The sequence below is a fragment of the Carcharhinus amblyrhynchos genome, chromosome 3 (genome assembly GCF_965287045.1).
Source record: "Carcharhinus amblyrhynchos chromosome 3, sCarAmb.v2.hapA, whole genome shotgun sequence".
NCBI classification, from domain to species: domain Eukaryota; kingdom Metazoa; phylum Chordata; class Chondrichthyes; order Carcharhiniformes; family Carcharhinidae; genus Carcharhinus; species Carcharhinus amblyrhynchos.
Window position 1 is genome coordinate 103392279 of NC_137326.1, and position 19333 is coordinate 103411611.

Below are 19333 nucleotides of genomic sequence, written 5' to 3' on the forward strand. Positions count from 1 at the left end.
ATCCAGTTTGGTTTTTTTGGATCTCTGCTGTAGTCACAGCCCTGTCTGCTTCTAAGCATGTAATTAAATAAATAGAGTAGAAAGAAACAGTTTGGGCTGTGTCATAACACAGCACTTCCGGTGAATATACAATCCAGATAAGAACATGAGAAATAGGAGCAGGAGTAGGCCATCTAGCCTTTGAGCCTGCCCCACCATTCAATAAGATCATGGCTGATCTGAAGTGGATCAGTTCCACTTTCCCGCCTTCTCCCCATAACCCTTAATTCCTTTGTCTGTCAAAAACCTATCTACCCGTGACTTAAATATATTTAGCGAGGTAGCCTCCACCACTTCAACGGGCAGAGAATTCCAGAGATTCACCACCCTTTGAGTGAAGAAGTTCCTCCTCAACTCCGTCCTAAACTGCACCCCCCCCTTATCTTGAGGCTGTGCCCTCTAGTTCTGCTGACCTTTCTGAGCAGGAAGAATCTCTCTACCTCTACCCTATCCATCCCTTAACACCATGGTATTAGCTTATTTAACAATCTCCTATACATCTCTATAAGATCCCCCCCTCATCCTTCTAAACTCCAACGAGTACAGACCCAGTCTATTTAATCTCTCTTCATGGTCTAACCCCCTCATCTCTGGTATCAGCCTAGTGAACCTCCTCTGCACTCCCTCCAAGGCCAAAATATCCTTGCGCAAGTGCGGCGACCAAAACTGCACACAGTAATCCAGCTGCGGCCTCACCAGTGCCCTGTACAGTTGCAGCAAGACCTCCCTGCTTTTATATTCTATCCCCTTGCTATAAAGGCCAGCATCCCATTCGCCTTCTTGATCACCTGCTGCACCTACAGACTGGGTTTTTGCGACTCATGCACAAGGGCCCCCAGGTCCCTCTGCACCATGGCATGCTGCAGCTTTTCGCCCTTTAAATGGTAATCCCTCCTACTATTAGTTCTGCCAAAGTGGATAACCTCACACTTGCTAACATTGTACTCCATCTGCCAGGTCCTTGCCCACTCGCTCAGCCTATCCAGATCCCTCTGCAGACTTCCCACACCCTCCGCACAGTTTGCATTTCCACTCATCTTTGTGTCATCAGCAGATGTAATCACTACAGAGAAAAGACAACTTTTCAAGGCTGGTAAGCCTACTGAATGTGTGGAAATAAACTGGAAGTTATTAACTGCAGTGGTGGACAGCATTCTTTACTTAGCTTATTGAATACTGTAGTTATTCAGAAGCTGTAACTCTGACAACATGTTAAGGGGATTTGGAATGTAATTTCCTCTGGCAGGATTTTTTCTGGGTCTTTTAAATGTTATTCCGTTTTACAAAACCAAAGGCTTAATGGCCATGAAAACAAAATTTTTGGTATGTTTGTTGGCCTTTAAATGAGGTATACTGGTTTTCACCCTGCTGACTGAAGCCAAGTGTGCAACAAGTGAGTCCAATCTGGAATACTAAATCCAATTTTCATTTATTTTCTTTTACAAGTTTAAATGGTTACTCTTTTCTGTTAAATATGCTCTCCTATTCACTAAATTGTGTTACCTCCCATCTCCCTTCCTGAAGATATTGATTCATTGTTGGGATATGGTTTCAAAGGTGCCAGCTATTGTCCAGTATTTTGCAAAGGAGGGCATACTTCCAGTGTGACCCTTGACAGTGATTGTCAGTGGAACCATAGTAGGCACCACAGTCATGCTGTGATGATCTTAAATATGTACACGTGAACTTCTATCACAGATCACTGGGTAGTAGTCAGGAGCCCTGGCTATTTTTTTTTAACAGTTTGACAATCAAAATTTCTTTGATGATGGTGATCATGGAGCAAGCCGTCTAAATAATGGCAGATGCCAATCACCAGCCTTACTCCCGGGAACAAAAAGTCTCCAGGTTCACTCTTCTTTGAAACATCCAATCTATCAGTCATTGATGCCCTGTTTGGCAAGGAACAAATTGGACCTGCTGGTTGAAGCAATGGAGACTGAGACAGAAGACTTTGAGAGGAATAAGGAAAGAGTAACCAGCGCCATGGAGGAGATTTCAGGCTTTTCTGCCTACTCTAAAAATAGCTCAAATTCAGACGATGGCTCATCATTGACAGATGTATACCCTGAGTCCAAGATCCATTCCTACTTCATGCTGCATAAACAAATGCAGCTGTGTGAGAGGTCCCTTCAAGATTGGATTTTGGACAGGAATAGCAGACCAGGAGAGGGCCCATCCCTTACTTGCGTGTTTAGTTTGGTGGAACCTGACTGCACCATTCACATATTCCATCAGCTGCTTGAGGGAGTGCGTTTCATCCACTCCAAGGGTGTTATGCACAGAGACTTGAAGCCAAGGAACATTTTTCTCCATGGCTTTGACTACCATGTTGGATTGGGGATTTTGGACTAGCTTGCAGTGACATCATCACTGAGACTTCTGATCAATGGCCAGCACCAACCAAAGTAACTGATTCAAAGCATACTTCAGGAGTGGGGACTTGTCTATACGCTTCCCCCGAACAATTGAAAGGCTCAACATACAATTTCAAGTCAGATATGTACAATGTCAGTATCGTTGTACTGGAGCTCTTCCAGCCATTCCGAACAATGATGGAAAAGATAAAGACACTCGCTGCGCTTCAAGAATGCCATATTCCAGAGGACTTTACACAGCAATGGCCTGTACACGCTAAATATATTAAGAGGCTAACCGGTAGAATTGCATCGTGCAGACCGAGTACGGATGAGATGTTGGCCAGTGAACTCATCCATAGTTCACCTGAGGTGACTGCATCTGAAGACCATCACAAGCAGAGACTGGTGACCCAGGAGCAAGAAATTAAGAGCCTACAACAGAAAGTGATAAGTCAAGAAGATGAAATCAGAAACCTCTAAGAAAAGATTAGATTACCGTCTGGAGAGGGGAGCCCAATTAGAGATCTTCATGGCTTCTTGGAGAAAACTTCTCCCAGTCTTTTCCATCCAAACTCATTTTGAATGTTTCATGTAGGAGTGTGTTTTTTTGAATGTATTTTTCTTAAAACAACTAGCCAAAAGTGAGATCAGAGTTAAAATTTGGAAAAGCATTTGAAATGGAAGGAGAGGGTTAGCAATTAAATGGAAGCATGTATAAGCAGAGCATATCATATAAATCTCAAGCAAGGGATTAGAAGAAGGAGGCGATCTTAAGCCCATGCTCACCATTCCAACTTCAGATCTTTTGCTGCCCCTTGCCGATGACATTATTGGGTATGAACCTGATTTACATTCATTTTAATAGATTTATATATTATTAAACACCACTCCCACCTTGGCAAGGTGTACATTCAGATGTCAAACCAGATCTGGACCTGTCGTGGGGGTCTCCCCGGGGTCATAAATGTAAGTATAGCTGGACAGTGGCCAGACAATGCCCCCTGGCACTCCTTCAAGGCACAGATAGGTTGGCACCATGCCAACCTGGCAATGCCAGGGACAGGCCCCAGTGTGAGCCTCATGGGGGAGGGTCCATTTGTTTGTGGCAATGGATGGGAGCAGAGGTGGGAGCTGGGAATGCCAGTGATTGCCTTTGGTCATGGTGGAGGTTTAGGCGCCAGCATTAATTGTGTGGGTGCCGTGTTGGGGGAAAGAGGTCTGAAGCTCGGGTGGGGGTGAAGGAGGCAGTTCCAGCACCGATCAGGTCAGGGGAAGTGGGGTGGCTCTGATCTGGGATGGGGAGCTTCTGAGACTTGGGGGAGGGGGGGTGCTTTGGGGAAGTCATTGTTTGCTCTGATCAGGGCACCCTTTAAACATCGTTAAAGGGCACCCCCATCAGAACCTGAGTAAATCTCCCCCCCAGCTTATCACGGAGATCTCAGGGGCCCCACCTTTCTACCATCCTCACCTACCCCTCCCCAATCATTGGCCTCTTCTCCATTTCCCCCACCCCCCCACCACGATCTGAGCAAGCACCCACCTGCACCACCAAACAGGCATTGCTGGCATCTGCTGCTCCTCCATTTGCACCAGCCACCACCACCTGGCACTGCCCCCACCAAAAGGTTCCCACAGGGGCCTAGCCCTTAGCATAGATTGGCACTACTAGGTCGACATGATGCCAACTTGTGATAAAGGCATTACCGAGGGCATTGCCTGGCCACTGTTTGGCCATGTCCCTCTCCCCCCCGGGGCTATACTTACCTTTTCAACCCTGGGGAGGCACCCATGACAGATTCAGGTCCAGGGAACCTATATTCAATGGGTCAGGGATGGTGGGACATCCCAGAGAGAATGTTCACTAATGACATGCTAATGTACTAAAATGAGCTCTCTGTGGTCCCATGGCAAGTTTCACAACACTCCACCCGTGAGGGGCTGGGAAGATCGGAACTCGGAAACTCGCCAGCATGAGTTTTGCTCTCCAGATTTTGAGCACCGAGATGGAGAGTGCAGGCTCAAAATCGCCCCCAAGAATATCCAACCTATAGCAACTAATAGCCAAGAAATACCAGCGTTTCCAGAGATGTTAGGCATGTACAGCTGGATTATCTTAAAATGAAAATGCCATATGAAATGTACATTGGTTTCCATAATTTGATGCTTCAGGTTGTAAATGGCCTAGTCACAGAGACTGGGATACTTTCCCATTTATGCAGGTACTGGCAATGAGTTAGTGAGAAGGAACACCACACTGCTGTACTATAATCCCCCAAACCTTCTGGAACCCTGACATCGTAAAATTGCATATTTATGCCACAGAAAACAAAGTAAGATTGCTTGCTGGAGCAAATTAGACACTGGTCAAAAAGCTTAGGAAAGGAAAATCCATTCTGGTGCATTTGAGAAACAAAGACAATAGCATAGAATTTTTCACAAAAGCTCATAAGAAATAATAATGGAAAAATTATAGCAAGAGAAAGTGCAGAGTTGTTCTGAAAATTGCTTATTTCATCTTATTATTGGACTCTCTATTAGCATTTATATGTTCATATGACTCCATAGCAACCCTAAAACTCATATTAGCATGCAGAAATGCAGGTTAAACATACATGAACAGTGGAAAATTTCAAGTTAAGGTCCATCAGGAAGAATGAACTAGATTTTATGCAGAATCTTTCATGATGATCCAAAATGCTTCACAACCAATGAAGTACCTTTGAAATGTACTCACTGTTGTAATGTAATGTAAGAAATATAGTAGACAATTTATGCACAGCGTGATCCCGCACACCAACGTGTTACTGACCAAATCAGCTGTTTTACTGATGTTGGTTAAGGGAAAAATATTGATCAGTGCTCCTGAGTTGGTGGTGGTGGTGGTGGTGGTGGTGGGCATCTACCTGAGAGGGAAGCTGGGTCTTTAATAAAAGTCTCATCCAAAAGGCAGCGCTCCCTTGGTCCTGAAGTGTCAACTTACTCAAGTCTCTTTCCACTTAAACCCACAACACTTTGGTTCTGAGGTAAATGTGATGCCATTGAACCCTGGCTGACACTGGCAATTTATTTAAATATCAAAATGGATATTCTATTGCAGCATTTAACCTGAATGCACAAAGTCAGCCAGGATCAATCAAAAATCAGGTATTACCAATTAAAAAAATCAACTTTAATGTCTCCACTAAGTTGCTGCTTTGTACTTTCTCATAGCTTTTGCCACAACTTATTTCAAGGCATTCCTGTTTTTTAATAACAAAACACTCAACAGCAACCACACCCCACCCCCAAAAAAGAAGAAAAGTGAACAAAAAAAATCCAGCTTTTAACCAAAACAGCTTTCCTCCCCCAGAGATTCTTTTTTTAGAAAATCTGCACTTGGACTCAATTTCCATTGTTTGTTAGATAAAAAGGTATTACATAAGGAAAAAATGGTGTAACAAGGACAGAAATACTATACCATTTTGTGCATTGTGTGTTTATTCACTCCAAAATACCATTTCCATAGGAATGCCTTCTATAATGATACAAAGGCTGCATTTCATCAAATACTTCCTTCTAGTTTGTAGATTGTGATCTATGTGATTCTTTTGCTGAATAAATAGGTTAATTTTATTGTTGCACAATCAAAACATATTTCTGGTCTAAACTTTCACTTGCTTATTTTGTTGACTTGGTCCAAAAATTGTCTGTGCCATTTTAACTGTTATCAAAACAAACAGTTTGTAAGACCCATTTTGGCAGTAATAATCCAAAGGAGAACACATGTCTATTCAGCAGGACAGAGAACCCATACTAGTTTGTCATTCATGTGAGACAACGTTGTCATTGTTGAGCTAACTTGGCAAGAATGTTCTTTGTCTGCTGCTGCTCATGTTAACTCTCCTGGAATGTAACCAAGAGCTTCCAGTGTACAGCTGTCTAGAAACTTCCTGACTCTGAGAAGGACACAAACTCTCCCATTGTTTGATATATTCAATTGCTACACTTCCACATGTCAGATTGGATTTTCGTACTCTAGTTGCAAAATTATTTGAAACCTCTAAATTCAAAATACTGGAAATGATTTGCTTCTAAACCAGGAGTAATAACAACACTAACTGGTCTGTCACTCTTTGGGGAATAACGAGAAATATTGGAATTCTCCAAAAATCAAAATGAAAACCATTAGCATTAATGGTCCTCTAGCTTCAGTTTCACAGATGGGAAATGGATACCGCATTGTATCAGAAAAGTTATGAGACTTGGCAGAACAGATAAGCTTTGAGAAAGCTTCTAAAAGGTGGAGAGAGAAATAGCAAAACAGTTTTGGTAAGGAGCTCTAAGGATAATGCTGAAAATAGCTTGAAACTTGGCCACCTATGTAGGAGTAGGAGGACAAGATGCACAGAGCCACTGGTTGAGGTCTGAAAGGTGTATGTAAGACAGGGCTTGAAAAAGTTTAGGAAGATAGGGCAGGGAAAGGCCATGCAAGGACTGCATTAAAGTAAATTTGAAATATTGGGATTCAAGGGAGGCAATGGAAATGGTAAGGACAAGAAACTGGGCAGATAGAATTCAATACGGGAGAGCATAAAGGCTGCAAAGGTTTCGACTAAATGTAGAAGAGAACTTTGTAGCTGGGGAGAGTGTGGATTAAGTAGAATCTGGAGCTGACAAGGATTATGTAGAAATATGAGAAGTAATGGATAGAAGGCAAGGGCAGAACCGATGTTATGGAAATGAAAGTAATTTGTGATGTATAGCATATGAATCTTGAAATTTAATTCAGGGTCAGACAAGATATTGAGGTTCCTTAAGAACAGAACTGAAAATTAAAGTTTATTTACCGATCATAACAAAGACTTACATTAGCACTGCAATGAAATTACTGTGAAATTCCCCTAGTCAATACACTCTGGCTCCAGTTTGAGTCAATGCATCTGACCAGCACATCTTTCAGACTGAGAGAGGAAACCGGATGAAGTCATCATGTGGCTCATTGTTTATTAGGATGTCCACTCTAATCTTCAGACAGTTGATTTTCATATGGGTCATGAAGTCACCAACCTGTCTTCCCTGGCCTACATCAGGATTAGCAATGTTCTGTTTAAGCGCCTGTGGTAAATGTCCTTGGCAGAGATGTGTTTTTCAGCCCAGGAGCTGTTATGGGAGTTTTTTTTATAGAGTTAGTCCTATATTATTCAATATATTTCGTAGGATTTTATGAAGTTTTATATAGTGAATTCTTACAATGACAATACCACCTCCCCTGGAGATTTAAGGCGGCAAGTGAGGTGTTGTTCAAGAGGGCTGCTTTGTCCCCTGGATGGTGTCACTGGAGCTGTACCTGTTGCCAGGATTTTAACAAGGCCCCAAGGAATTTGCTAAAAGATGTGCAAGTGGGGGTGGGGGGAGAGGGGTGGGATGATGTGGTGGGGGTGGGGTGACCCTTAGCCCCTGCTGCCACTGACATTGATAGCCTTGATGTGGATGCTAGAGGCTTTTGTTCCAAATAAATCTGTTGGACTTTAACGTGGTGTGCGAGACTTCTTACAATGTTTACCACTGACATTATCAGGGAAGGTGATGGATAGCTGCCTGCCTTTAGACCGGTTGAGGCCCCTAAGTGATATAAAAACAGAAAATTGGCCAGCGGCTCTTGGGAGCAGACTTCAGGCAATTAATTGCCTGGGAATTGCTTCCATGACCTGCTGAACCAAGGTTGACCCAGATTTCTGGCTGGTGAATGGGGTCAACACCATCCAATAAAATGCTGGTCATCCAGCTCAGTGAAGAATATGCCATTACACTCTTCATTTGCGCCTTGTAGAGGATGAACTGCCTTTTGGAGGGGAGCGTCTGGGGGTTTGGAGACATGAAGCGAGTTACTTGCTGCAGAAATTGCCTTCCTAATTGCTTACTGCATCTCCATGCTGACTTTGTGTTCCTTGTACAAGTACATCCAAGTCTTTCAGAACATTAACATTTAAAGTTTCAAAATTGTAGAATCTGATTCAATTTGTTTGATGGTACAATCCAAATTTTAACAGTAATTTTCAATATACAGTGAATATCAGAATGAATAAAGAATATAATTGAATTTCAGAATTCTAATAATGGTTACAACTATTAAGTTTTCTTTTCACGATTTCCAACATCATAGAATCCCTACTCTTGGATTAAATTGAAGTGATATAATTACTCATTGGCGTTGCTCTCCTTAGAGAGGATGTGTTCAAAATCATGAGGGGTAGATTGAGAGAAATTGATGGAAGCATTGAGAACCAAAGGACCTCGATTGCAAAATCATCAAAGGTAACATGAGTCTGAACATTTTTACCCAGTGAGTGGTTAAGATCTGGAATGAACTGCCTGCGTGTGTTGTGGAGGCAGGTTCAATTGGAGCTTCCAAAAGAGATCTTAAGGCAAAAGATTTGCAAGGCTCTGTGGAAAGGGCTGAACTGGCAAACCACAAACATTGAGCAATGCTCTGGGGTCGCTGGCTTGAATCCCACCATAGTAGATTGTAAATCAGCCTTTGGAGGCAAGGGTTAGCTGAAAAATTCTGGGGAAAGGGAGGTGTGTGGGACTAGCCAAATTGTTCTTGCATAGAGCTGGGATGGATATGACAGGCTGAATGGCCTCCTGCATTGTAACCATTCTACAATTCTGTGAATTCTGTGTAAGCAGTAACAAAGTAAAACATAAATTAGATAACATAGATTTGGGACTATTTTTATTTGATAGTATAAAAACAAGATTGTGCCAGTGAAAGATTTTAAAGGTGGATTGTCATTCTAAAATACTGCAGGATGGAAGAAATGCCACAGGGAAAGAACAACCTTGGTTAATTTTAGAAGGTATTATTGTACAACAGTGCCCTCTTTTGTGAATCTGAAAAATTGCAACAGCTCCCACAGTTGGATTTAATTTGCTGCTCAGCCTCCACACTTGCATAACAGGAAAATTCATCAGTAATAGAAAAGTATGACAGCTTTCTTATTACCTGGGATGATTTATATGTATATTTCATACGTTCAACTACTATAGAGCCATGTTTTACAGGTCACTGTGTTTGAGAAATTTCATTTCGAATTGATATGTTGGACTGCCCAAGAAATCGAAGCCAAGGACCTAAGTTTGGAAAAGTCACTATCACCTGACCATGTCGTAGCTGCAAGCAACGTCAGCTTTGCAGCATATCCTGATCATTTAATTTTGCATCAGATTGGTGACTTGTACGATACAATGGGCGTTCCTAAGTTTTCTGCTCCTTTAATAATACGATTAGAAATTCAACCTTTAAATATTTAATTGCTCAGGAAAATTACAACACACAAACTTGTTGGTGACTGGGATTAATGGGATTACTGGGATTAACACAAAAATGAAAATTACATCAAAATTGTAACATCTTCATAAATCATTTGATGGCAACACAAGGTAATACTAATTCAAACAGATGAAACTCACATGCTGCTTTACAAATATTGCATAAATAAACAATAGAAACCTGTTCACTCAGTATTTCACATTATTGGTTTAAAATTTTTCTTCTAATTGTAGAACCCTAGTTGGGGGTTGAAGTCAGCAGCACATTAGCCTGAAGTAGCCAGCATTAAACCCAAGTGGTGTAAACCCCCTGCATTCCCAATCAGTTGCCTGCACAGAAACAACTGAAAGAGGTGCCAGGTCAGTGGTCAAGAACTGAATGTTGGGCAGCAGGAACCCACAAATGTTGACAGCATTGCACTTGGGTAAATTCAAGACATACGTGGTTTTTCAAGACTCACCTGAGAGGCTGTTGGGGGGTGGTTTGGATCTAATGTTTAAGAACATAAGAAATAGGAGCAGGAGTAGGCCATCTAGCCCTTCGAGCCTGCCCTGCCATTCAATAAGATCATGGCTGATCTGAAGTGGATGAGTTCCACTTTCTTGCCTGCTCCCCATAACCCTTAATTCCCCTGTCTATCAGAAATCTATCTACCCATGACTTAAACATATTCAACAAGGTAGCCTCTAGAGAATTCCAGAGATTCACCACCCTTTGAGTGAAGAAGTTCCCCCTCAACTCTGTTCTCAACTGTCCCCACCACGTCCCCCCCACCTTATTTTGAGGCTGTGCCCTCTAGTTCTGGTTTTCTTTCTAAGCGGAAAGAATCTCTCCACCTCTACCCTATCTAGCCCCTTCATTATCTTGTAAGTCTCTATAAGATCCCTTCTAAACTCCAACGAATACAGGCCCAGTCTATTTAATCTCTCCTCATAAACTAACCCCCTCATCTCCGGTATCAGCCTGGTGAACCTTCTCTGTACGCCCTCCAAGGCCAATATATCTTTTCGCAAATAAGGGGACCAAAACTGCACACAGTACTCACCAGTGCCTTGTACAGTTGCAGCAAGACCTCCCTGCTTTTATATTCTATCCACCTCGCGATAAAGGCCAACATTCCATTCACCTTCTTGATCACCTGCTGCACCTGCAGACTGAGTTTTTGCAATTTATGCACAAGGACCCCCAGGTCCCTCTGCACAGTAGCATGCTGCAACTTTTCACTATTTAAATAATATTCCATCCTACTATTATTTCTTCCAAAGTGGATAACCTCACATTTGCTAACGTTATACTCCATCTGCCAGGTCCCTGCCCACTCACTCAGCCTATCCAGATCTCTCTGCAGACTTTCCGCATCCTCCATGCAATTCGCTTTTCCACTTACCTTCATGTCATCAGCAAATTTTGTTACCCTGCACTCAGCCCCCTCCTCCAGATCATCTATGTATATGGTAAACAGTTGAGGTCCCAGCACCAATCCCTGCGGCACGCCACTAGTCACCAACTGCCAATCAGAAAATCACCCATTTATTCCAACTCTCTGCTTCCTGTTAGATAGCCAATCTTCAATCCACGCTAACACTTTACCCCCAACTCCGTGTATCCTAACCTTCTGCAGCAACCTTTTGTGAGGCACCTTATCAAACACCTTCTGGAAATCCAAAAACACCACATCCATCGGTTCCCCTCTGTCTACCGCACTAGGTTCATCAAATGAAAAGATTTGATTACCTATTAAGACTCGCATTCCAAACATTATCTTGTAATTGAGTCTGTGTCTATATTGTAATTGAGTTTGTGTCAATATTGCCCTATGTCCCAACTCAGAAGGCACAGCGGTCCGAAAGCTCGTGCTACCAAATAACCTGTTGGACTTTAACCTGATGTTGTGAGACTTCTGACTGTGCCTACCCCAGTCCAACATCAGCATCTACCCATCATGATCATCCAAATGCAAAGCTACACTATCATTGACATTCTTTAATCCCTTTTGCAGAACAAGATGGTACACAATAGAAGACAGATCATGTCCAGCAAGCAACAAGAATGCAGCATCTCAGCCCTACAAAGGAGATGGCTCTTGGCATCATGGAGAATTCAAAATGATGAGAATACTGAGAATGATTGTATCCTCTTTCTCAACTCCCAGCACATCTATCTGACATGATGAACAAGCTGCTGATGTGAGATCATGGACCTCTTCTTCCTCAAACTACCAGCACCATCCCCTTATATCAATTCTCCCTTCTGATTTTTCATTTTCAGACATCCTAAAGCTGTCTTCAACCATGCCATAGCAGTCTATGAAGAAAGAGAGCAACAGCAGAGAGCATTGAAGAAGACCTGTCATTTAAGCAGAGTTACAATCATCAGCTCAGGAACTGCACATAACTTGGCTGCTATTCGATAGTTGGGATAGTACATGGTGTTTCATCCAAGCAAGAGTGGGCTGCAGCCATGTCAGGTCAGAAGCAGTGATCATGAGCTCACTGGCAAGTAAATTTGAAGATGAGCCCTGCTGCAAAAGACACGGGTGAGGACCTATGGGACAACGTACAGAAGACCAGTGCACAGCAAGATGTTGGGCTGGCTTGTCATGGTGTCCTGTCACTGTCAAGGAGCGTGGAGCAGTCCAGCTCCAAGATGGCAGAAAGCATATGCTGCATTTGCTCCTTTCAGTCTTTGCTCTATCCCTCTACTGTGCTGTGGGCCCAGAGGCACTGCCATTGCTCCCCCATATCTTTTGTAGTCCCTTTACGGATAGGTCACTTAATCTGCTGTACTCCCAGTTAGGGTACAGAAACAGTGGCAAATCTAGGAATTTGCCACAACACCTCCAAATTCAGAGTACTTTCATTTTGCAAAAGCCTAAGGTTTTAAAAATTATTTCGCTTCCGAGGATGCCTGGTCCTTTAAAATAAGGCAGAGCAGACTCAACTTGTAGCTGAGTGCTTTTTGTTCGCAGAACAACAGAAGTTTGGTGACATTTCTCTCAGCACACAGCACCAGAAACCCATTATGGAGTGCCATCCTCTTGTCATACAGCCTAACCAGCTGCTGGAGCGTCAGGATATATGGACCTGGCAGGTTCAGGCAACAATTCCAGTGGACTGAATCTGATATTTTTAAGTTATAAGGAAAAGCTCATACAGACTAAATTATTACCATAATGTTTAAGGATGATGTGATAATGGTCTTTAAAATGTCAAGAATAACAGATGATGTAAACATAATCTTGTTATTTATCTTGGCTTGAATATAGAACTTGAGGATTTAAGTAGTTGAACATAAGAACTGCCTCAAGATTATCAGCTTTCTTCCTTTCCCTAAGTAAAGATATGTGAACAGACTTCAGCAAAATTAGTTAAGGCTGTGCCAATAATTTCTTTAAAAGGGAAATGAATACAGGCAGGAAATGGGATTAGCATTGGAGGCTGTAGGGATAATTTTTAACTGAATTGATCAAATACTCCACCAGATGTAATTGTTCCTCTGTAGCTGAGGCAAGCAGAGGATGTAATTCTATGGAATACAGTTAGACTGGGTCAAATACAAATTTGCAAGAAAGGATATAGATTCTGTACTTTTGCTTCTTCATTAAGAGGAAGTTCATTTCAGTCTTGTTGTTATTAAACAGATTGTTTTGACATTAGTACAAAATAGAGTCACAAGTAAAAACTATTAAAATTCAAGAAATTATTTATTCCATAAATTTAAATTTTATAGAAGAATATCTTAAAGCTCTGTGAAATAAACTCAAAAGGTACGTTTAGGCAATTCATTCTTACAAAAGCAAAGTACTGCAAATGCTGGAAATGTGAAATAAAAACAGGAAATGTCATATATACTCAGTAGATCAGGTAGTATGTGTAGAGAGAGCAACAGAGTTTATGTTTCAGGTCAATGACCTTTCATCAGAACTGGAAAATATTAGAGGTATAACAGGTTTTCAGCAAATAAAGAGATGATGTGGGGCGAAGAGGTGAGATCTCATATGCATTGAAAACAGGAGAGATTAAATGACAAAAGGGGTAATGATGCAAGGCAGAAAAAAATGGTAATAGAAGAAGAAACAAAAGATGGGTCTTGATGATGAAAGATCATTGACCTGAAATGTTAATTCTGTTTCTTTATCCCCAGCTGCTGCTCAATCTTCAGATTATTTCCAGCATTATTCATCCTTGGTGAATTCAGTCTCTTACTTCTGCAATTTAACATGGTAATAAACAATGGAAAATATATTGTTGAATATATATACATATATATCTGATAAATCAAAAAGTCCACATCAAAAATCCAGTGGCTTTTAAATTACTTTATATCCATTCTACATGAAATTTTGCAACTATTCTCGTTTATTAAGTTAAATTATAATGAGAAATACTACTAAAGTAAGACCTGAGGTGAATCCATGTTTGAAATGGAAATATTAGCGTGTTAAGATTTCAAATAAATACAATCATGCAATGGACATAGTTTGAACCATAAATTTATAAATGCACTTTTTTTTAGGCATCAACATCTTTTATATAAGCCTAAAAGGCTCAATTTGATTATCCTTTAAAATGTAGACATTGAAACATCTTTCATGTTAAATCCAGTGCAGAGAAAAATATAACAATGATAGAAAAATTCAGCACAATTTTATCTGTGAAAATATTATAAAAGATAAGCTATAATTTGATAAAGAGCATTCATTCATAAAGGCTAGCATTTATTAAAAGTTCCTATGGCATTTGTTCTTAAATGTACTTGGCAGCCACCGAAAAAGGACAGAGGTCATAGAATATAAAATAAGTAGCATGGAGTTCATGAAAATAACTATTTTCCGCCACTAAAATAGAAAATTTGCAGTATATTCTACACAAATGTAGCTTTTAACCCATTGTCACTTTTCTTGGCTACATCAGATTTATTTTCTACCTGGTAATTCACAAACTTACCTCCCTCCGATCACTCCAAGCTCTGACACAAACTCAGTCAGTCATCTATCTCAGGTTGGAAAGAATTTTATCCATCAAATGCTGAAATTTGAATTGACCAGCTTGCAAACAGATAGCATATATAATTTTCCCATTATTTTGACCTTTACTATTTTTTATAATTACACTTTAGTGGATTATTTTAGTAAGGTTTGGTACAGTGAAACTAGTCTTAAAAGGAGGATATCACCATTAGGATCCTTTTTTAAAAAAATCACTAGTTTCAGGATTCACAGGAACAATATTAATATTCTTTAATTTCTCTGATGTTGACCGCTAAACAGTGCATGCATGCTGATGATGCCATTAGTGGTTAAATACTGAGCCCATTATATATATATATTTAACATATAATATATATGTATAATTGTTAAAATAAGCCCAGGGTGCTTCAATTTTGTTAATTTAGTCACATCATCAAGCTCATTAACTCTTCAGTAATGGTGTCATTCACACATTTTTAAACAAAAATCCCAGGAGACAGAACAAACAAGTATTAATTATTGTACTTTTTGTATCTAATTACTTTTTCTACAGGGAGCCTGATGGTGAAACTCTCTATACAAAGGTCATTCAACAATAAATGAATGATTAAGAGTTGAACATTTATTAGTATATCACCTTTTGGATCAACTTCAGATGACCATTATAGACTGCAAATGAAAAATTAGTTGAATATTAACAAGACTATTTAGAATTACATTAAAATTCCACAAAAGCTGAATATTTTGTTAGAAAATATTGTGGGGAAAACAAATATTAAATCAATTAAATGCTTCCAAATCATCTGCAAAAGCAGCAAGTGACCAGTTACACAAACATCCCTTTAAGGGACAAATCTTAGCAATAAACTGAAGTTTTCTATACACAAAGTAGCATTAAATTAAACAGTAAATAAAAATACTAAGAGAATACAAAGTACATTTTGACATTAAACGACTAACTTCTGTACAATTTTAAAAAACAATGGATTCTATGATTTTTTTTCTTAATTATCAAGTCCTTAAACTTTCTATACAGAAATTGTGAATGTATCATTAACAATTATAACCATTCTCCTGTAGTTTCAAGATGCACTTATATCATATCTGAGGCTTCATGCATAGCCAAGATTTTCCATCTCATTGCGGTACCGCTGCTCTGACACCTTGCTTTTATGCAGTTTGCTTTCAAGATGAAGACGAAATTCTTGTTCCTCACTGGCACCAATGTTACACATTGAACAGTAGAACTGTCCACTTGGTGTCACACACATTGCTAGGTCACGTGGAATCCGCTGACGGGAACGAGGATTAAAGTAAGGACCTATATAATGATAAGCTAATATAAATTGATCTTGAATCATTTAAAGAGAAATGATAATTGTATTTCCTGATGTTTTGTGTCATCTAAATGATTCTTTATTCTTGTAATATATACTGAAGGAAAAATAATCTCTCATACAATACATCCTGAGTGATTCCTAGCCACAGTTGCATTACAAATTTATTTTGCTGAAACTTTTTGATTTCCTCTTTAATTGGATGATCAGTCTCCAAGAAAAGCATTTTCAGGTCCTACCAGGTCAGGAACAGAAGTGGACAGGATCGAAAGTACCAAGGACGGCTGGCGTGCTGGTATCCCAACTCCACTCCTGGTGAACAAGCAGCTAAGTAGACTAGTTGAGAGTCTCGCTAAAGGCAAGTTAAGACAGTGACTGGGATTTTCCTCCTACAGTTTCCAAAAGCAACATGGGGACAATTTTACTGCCTGCAAGAGTGCATGCACTAGCAGGCCAAGATGCCAGCATTCCAGGTAGACCTACAGTTCCTTGCTACCTTGTTGGTAGAGGTGTTGTCAAAGACTGCTGTAAAGAGGAATTTCCACGCCTGCTCCACAATGTTGGCTTTGATTCTTTCTCTTTTTATTCACAATTTTTAATAAGCAGTTGGGAGGTTACCTTCAGTTGAAGTGTCCTCTCAGTTACTTAACACTCTTTTCAGATGTGTACTCCTCTGGTGTCTTGACCAAATCAAAATGTATGACTGCTAGCAGCAGATTCAGGACTTAGAAACTGACACGGTTCTCATTGACACTTTCGCCCCCAAAGTGGAAATTCAGTCCTAAATGTTTGATCTGTCTCTGTCTTTCAGAAATAGGTTCTCAGTTTTATTCATGGTAATCCCTCAGTCTTCTTGCAACAATCTTGCACATTTCGGCCAGTTGAGTACAAATTCTTTCCCTGAATGTTATTCACTTGCTGATCCTACTGAGGTCAACTTTTCTCAGCTTTTTTTTAAAGTTTCCATTTCCTTCTATTTTCATACATACTTTCACTCTTAAAAGTGCATCTCTCTGTTCATTGATCTATAAGGCTTTAGCATCAGTATATGAGACGGTGAAATATTTGTTTGTTCTACAAATATGCCTTGGCAGCCAGATATTTTTGTATTATTATTTGACCATTATTTACTTCAAGTTACACCATCTTAAATAACAAAAGATGTATTTTGGGGTGTGGAATAGACTGCCTGCTGTGATAGTGGAGTCGGACACTTTAGAAACTTTCAAGCAATTATTGGATAGGCAGATGGAGTACACCAGAATTATAGGGAGTGGGACAGCTTGATCTTGGGATTGGACATAGCTCGGCACAACATTGACGGCCGAAGGGCCTGTACTGTGCTGTAATGTTCTATGTTCTATGTATTGGTCCCATAATTTTAGCTATATTTAGAAATGTCTATAAGAAAAAGATCAACTTATATACACATTAATATACTGAATTGTGTGCGTTTAATTTAATGTTAACATTAAAACGAAGTTGAAGCATTATAAAGAAATACAGTTCTCAACTAACTGAAAAAAAATCAATATAAAAACAGAAACTGCTGAAAATACTTCGAACAGACAGGACTTGTGAAGAAAGAAGCAGATTTAAAATTTCAAATTTACCTTTCATCAAAACTAGATTTTTAACACTATTTAACAGGTTTTAAGCAAGTTAAGAGGCAGCGAAAGGAAGGAGTGGGGAAAGGAAACAGCAAACCTATGATAGGGTAGAAGGAAGGGGAGATTGAATTTTAAAAAAGTGCAAAGCAAAAGGAGATGGTAATGGGAATTGCAAAGAAACAAAGATGAGTATAGAGAAGTTGCAAATAGGAAATAGCAGCCATCACCAATAAACACTATCCCCTACTATAACACTACAACAAAATGGGGATACAGGTTATGATCTGACATTGTTAAAGGTCCAGAATGTTGTAAAGTGCCAAACTGAAAAAGGAAAAACTGTTCATTGAGCTTCACTGGAACTATGTAGGAGGCCAAGGCTAGAAAGATCAATGTAGGATGGGGCAGAGAATTAAATGACAGGCTACCAGGAGCTCAGAGTCCCGAGCTGAGAAAATGGAAGAATCCTAACAGGAAGTGCCTCCCCCTCCCTTTTCTGCCACTCAATCTTAAAACACGTTACATCTCTATATTTTTCCAGTTCTGATGAAAGGTTATTGACATTAAGTATTCAGCATGTTTCTCTTTTTATAGGTGCTGCTTGGGTGTTTTCAGCATCTTCTATTTTTAGTTTAGATTTCCAACATGCACAATATAATGCTTTTGAGTACAGCATTTACTGGGGAGGAAAATTCAATTTATACATACCAGTACCATCTGGTTAGTTGCTGATCCAGTGATATAAAAACTACACTTGTTTCTTTAAACAACGTGATAATAATCTGCTTTATACACTCAGTCCCAAGTTTATTAAAGGAAACTCTATGATATTAAATTGAAGCAATTACAATGACAAAACAAAAAAACAAAATCCATAAGAACTACTAATGGGAACATCTACATTTTGAAGGAAAAATTAAATAAGAACAAAAAAGAAAGAAATGAAAGGTATTCTGAGAAAGGTAGTTACAGATGGGTGAGGGATGGGGTGGGCTCATGTCAAGCATTAGCAAGGCTTAATGGCCTGTTTCATCCACTTATTTCTATAATTCTGGTAAACAAGAATCAGATCTTACGTAATTTTATCAGAAGTATAGTGTAGATTCTTCCTTGATAAGACTTGGTGTAATTTAGTCAACATTTAAAATAAAATAGGAATGTTCCAGATTCAACCAATGGCTGGAATTTTCTGGCCATTCACATCGATGGGACTCTCTGGTCCTGCTGCAGTGATTGGAGATTTGGCTAGTGCCAAATTCTCCGTCCTTGCTTGCAGTGTCAGCAGGGCATGAATGGCCATACGTATGCTAAATGAGCTAATCTTAACTCAGGCAGCAGTGGATCATTATAATTCATCTGTATGACCTGGTTTTGGGAGTTTGGGGGAAGAAATGTATGAAAAAAAGCCTTAATTCCTGCTGTTGTTTGTTATCAAGTCACATTACCCTCTGGGAATGACTTATTTGGAACTATCAAATGAGAGCTGAATTCTAACCATCCCCGCAATTAGAAAACTTACAGACCATGCATTAACCAGGCTCACATGAAAAATATCCACTTGTGTCAGATCCGACAGTTGCCAGTTTCTATGGAACCACACAAACACATCAACCATCACTTTGGGAAGCAAGCAATAAAAAAGATGAGAAAATGGGACAGATTAAAAAAGAAAGGGATTCAAAAGAAGCTTTTAAAAAATGTTATTT

At 39.9% G+C, this 19333-nt stretch overlaps 1 protein-coding gene and 1 pseudogene across 1 annotated transcript in view; one reads left to right on the forward strand and one right to left on the reverse strand.

Moving 5' to 3' along the window:
- The first annotated feature begins 1338 nt into the window (after positions 1-1338).
- On the forward strand, positions 1339-2981 carry LOC145341237 (eukaryotic translation initiation factor 2-alpha kinase 1-like; annotated as a pseudogene).
- Positions 2982-13460: 10479 nt separating this feature from the next.
- The window catches only part of zmat3 (zinc finger, matrin-type 3), a 40291-nt gene continuing 34418 nt past the window's right edge, over positions 13461-19333 (reverse strand). Inside the window, exon 6 of the mRNA XM_080185620.1 lies at positions 13461-16001. Within this exon, the coding sequence (XP_080041746.1) occupies positions 15793-16001 (209 nt within the window). The 3' untranslated portion in view covers positions 13461-15792. The remainder of the gene's footprint in view (positions 16002-19333) is intronic.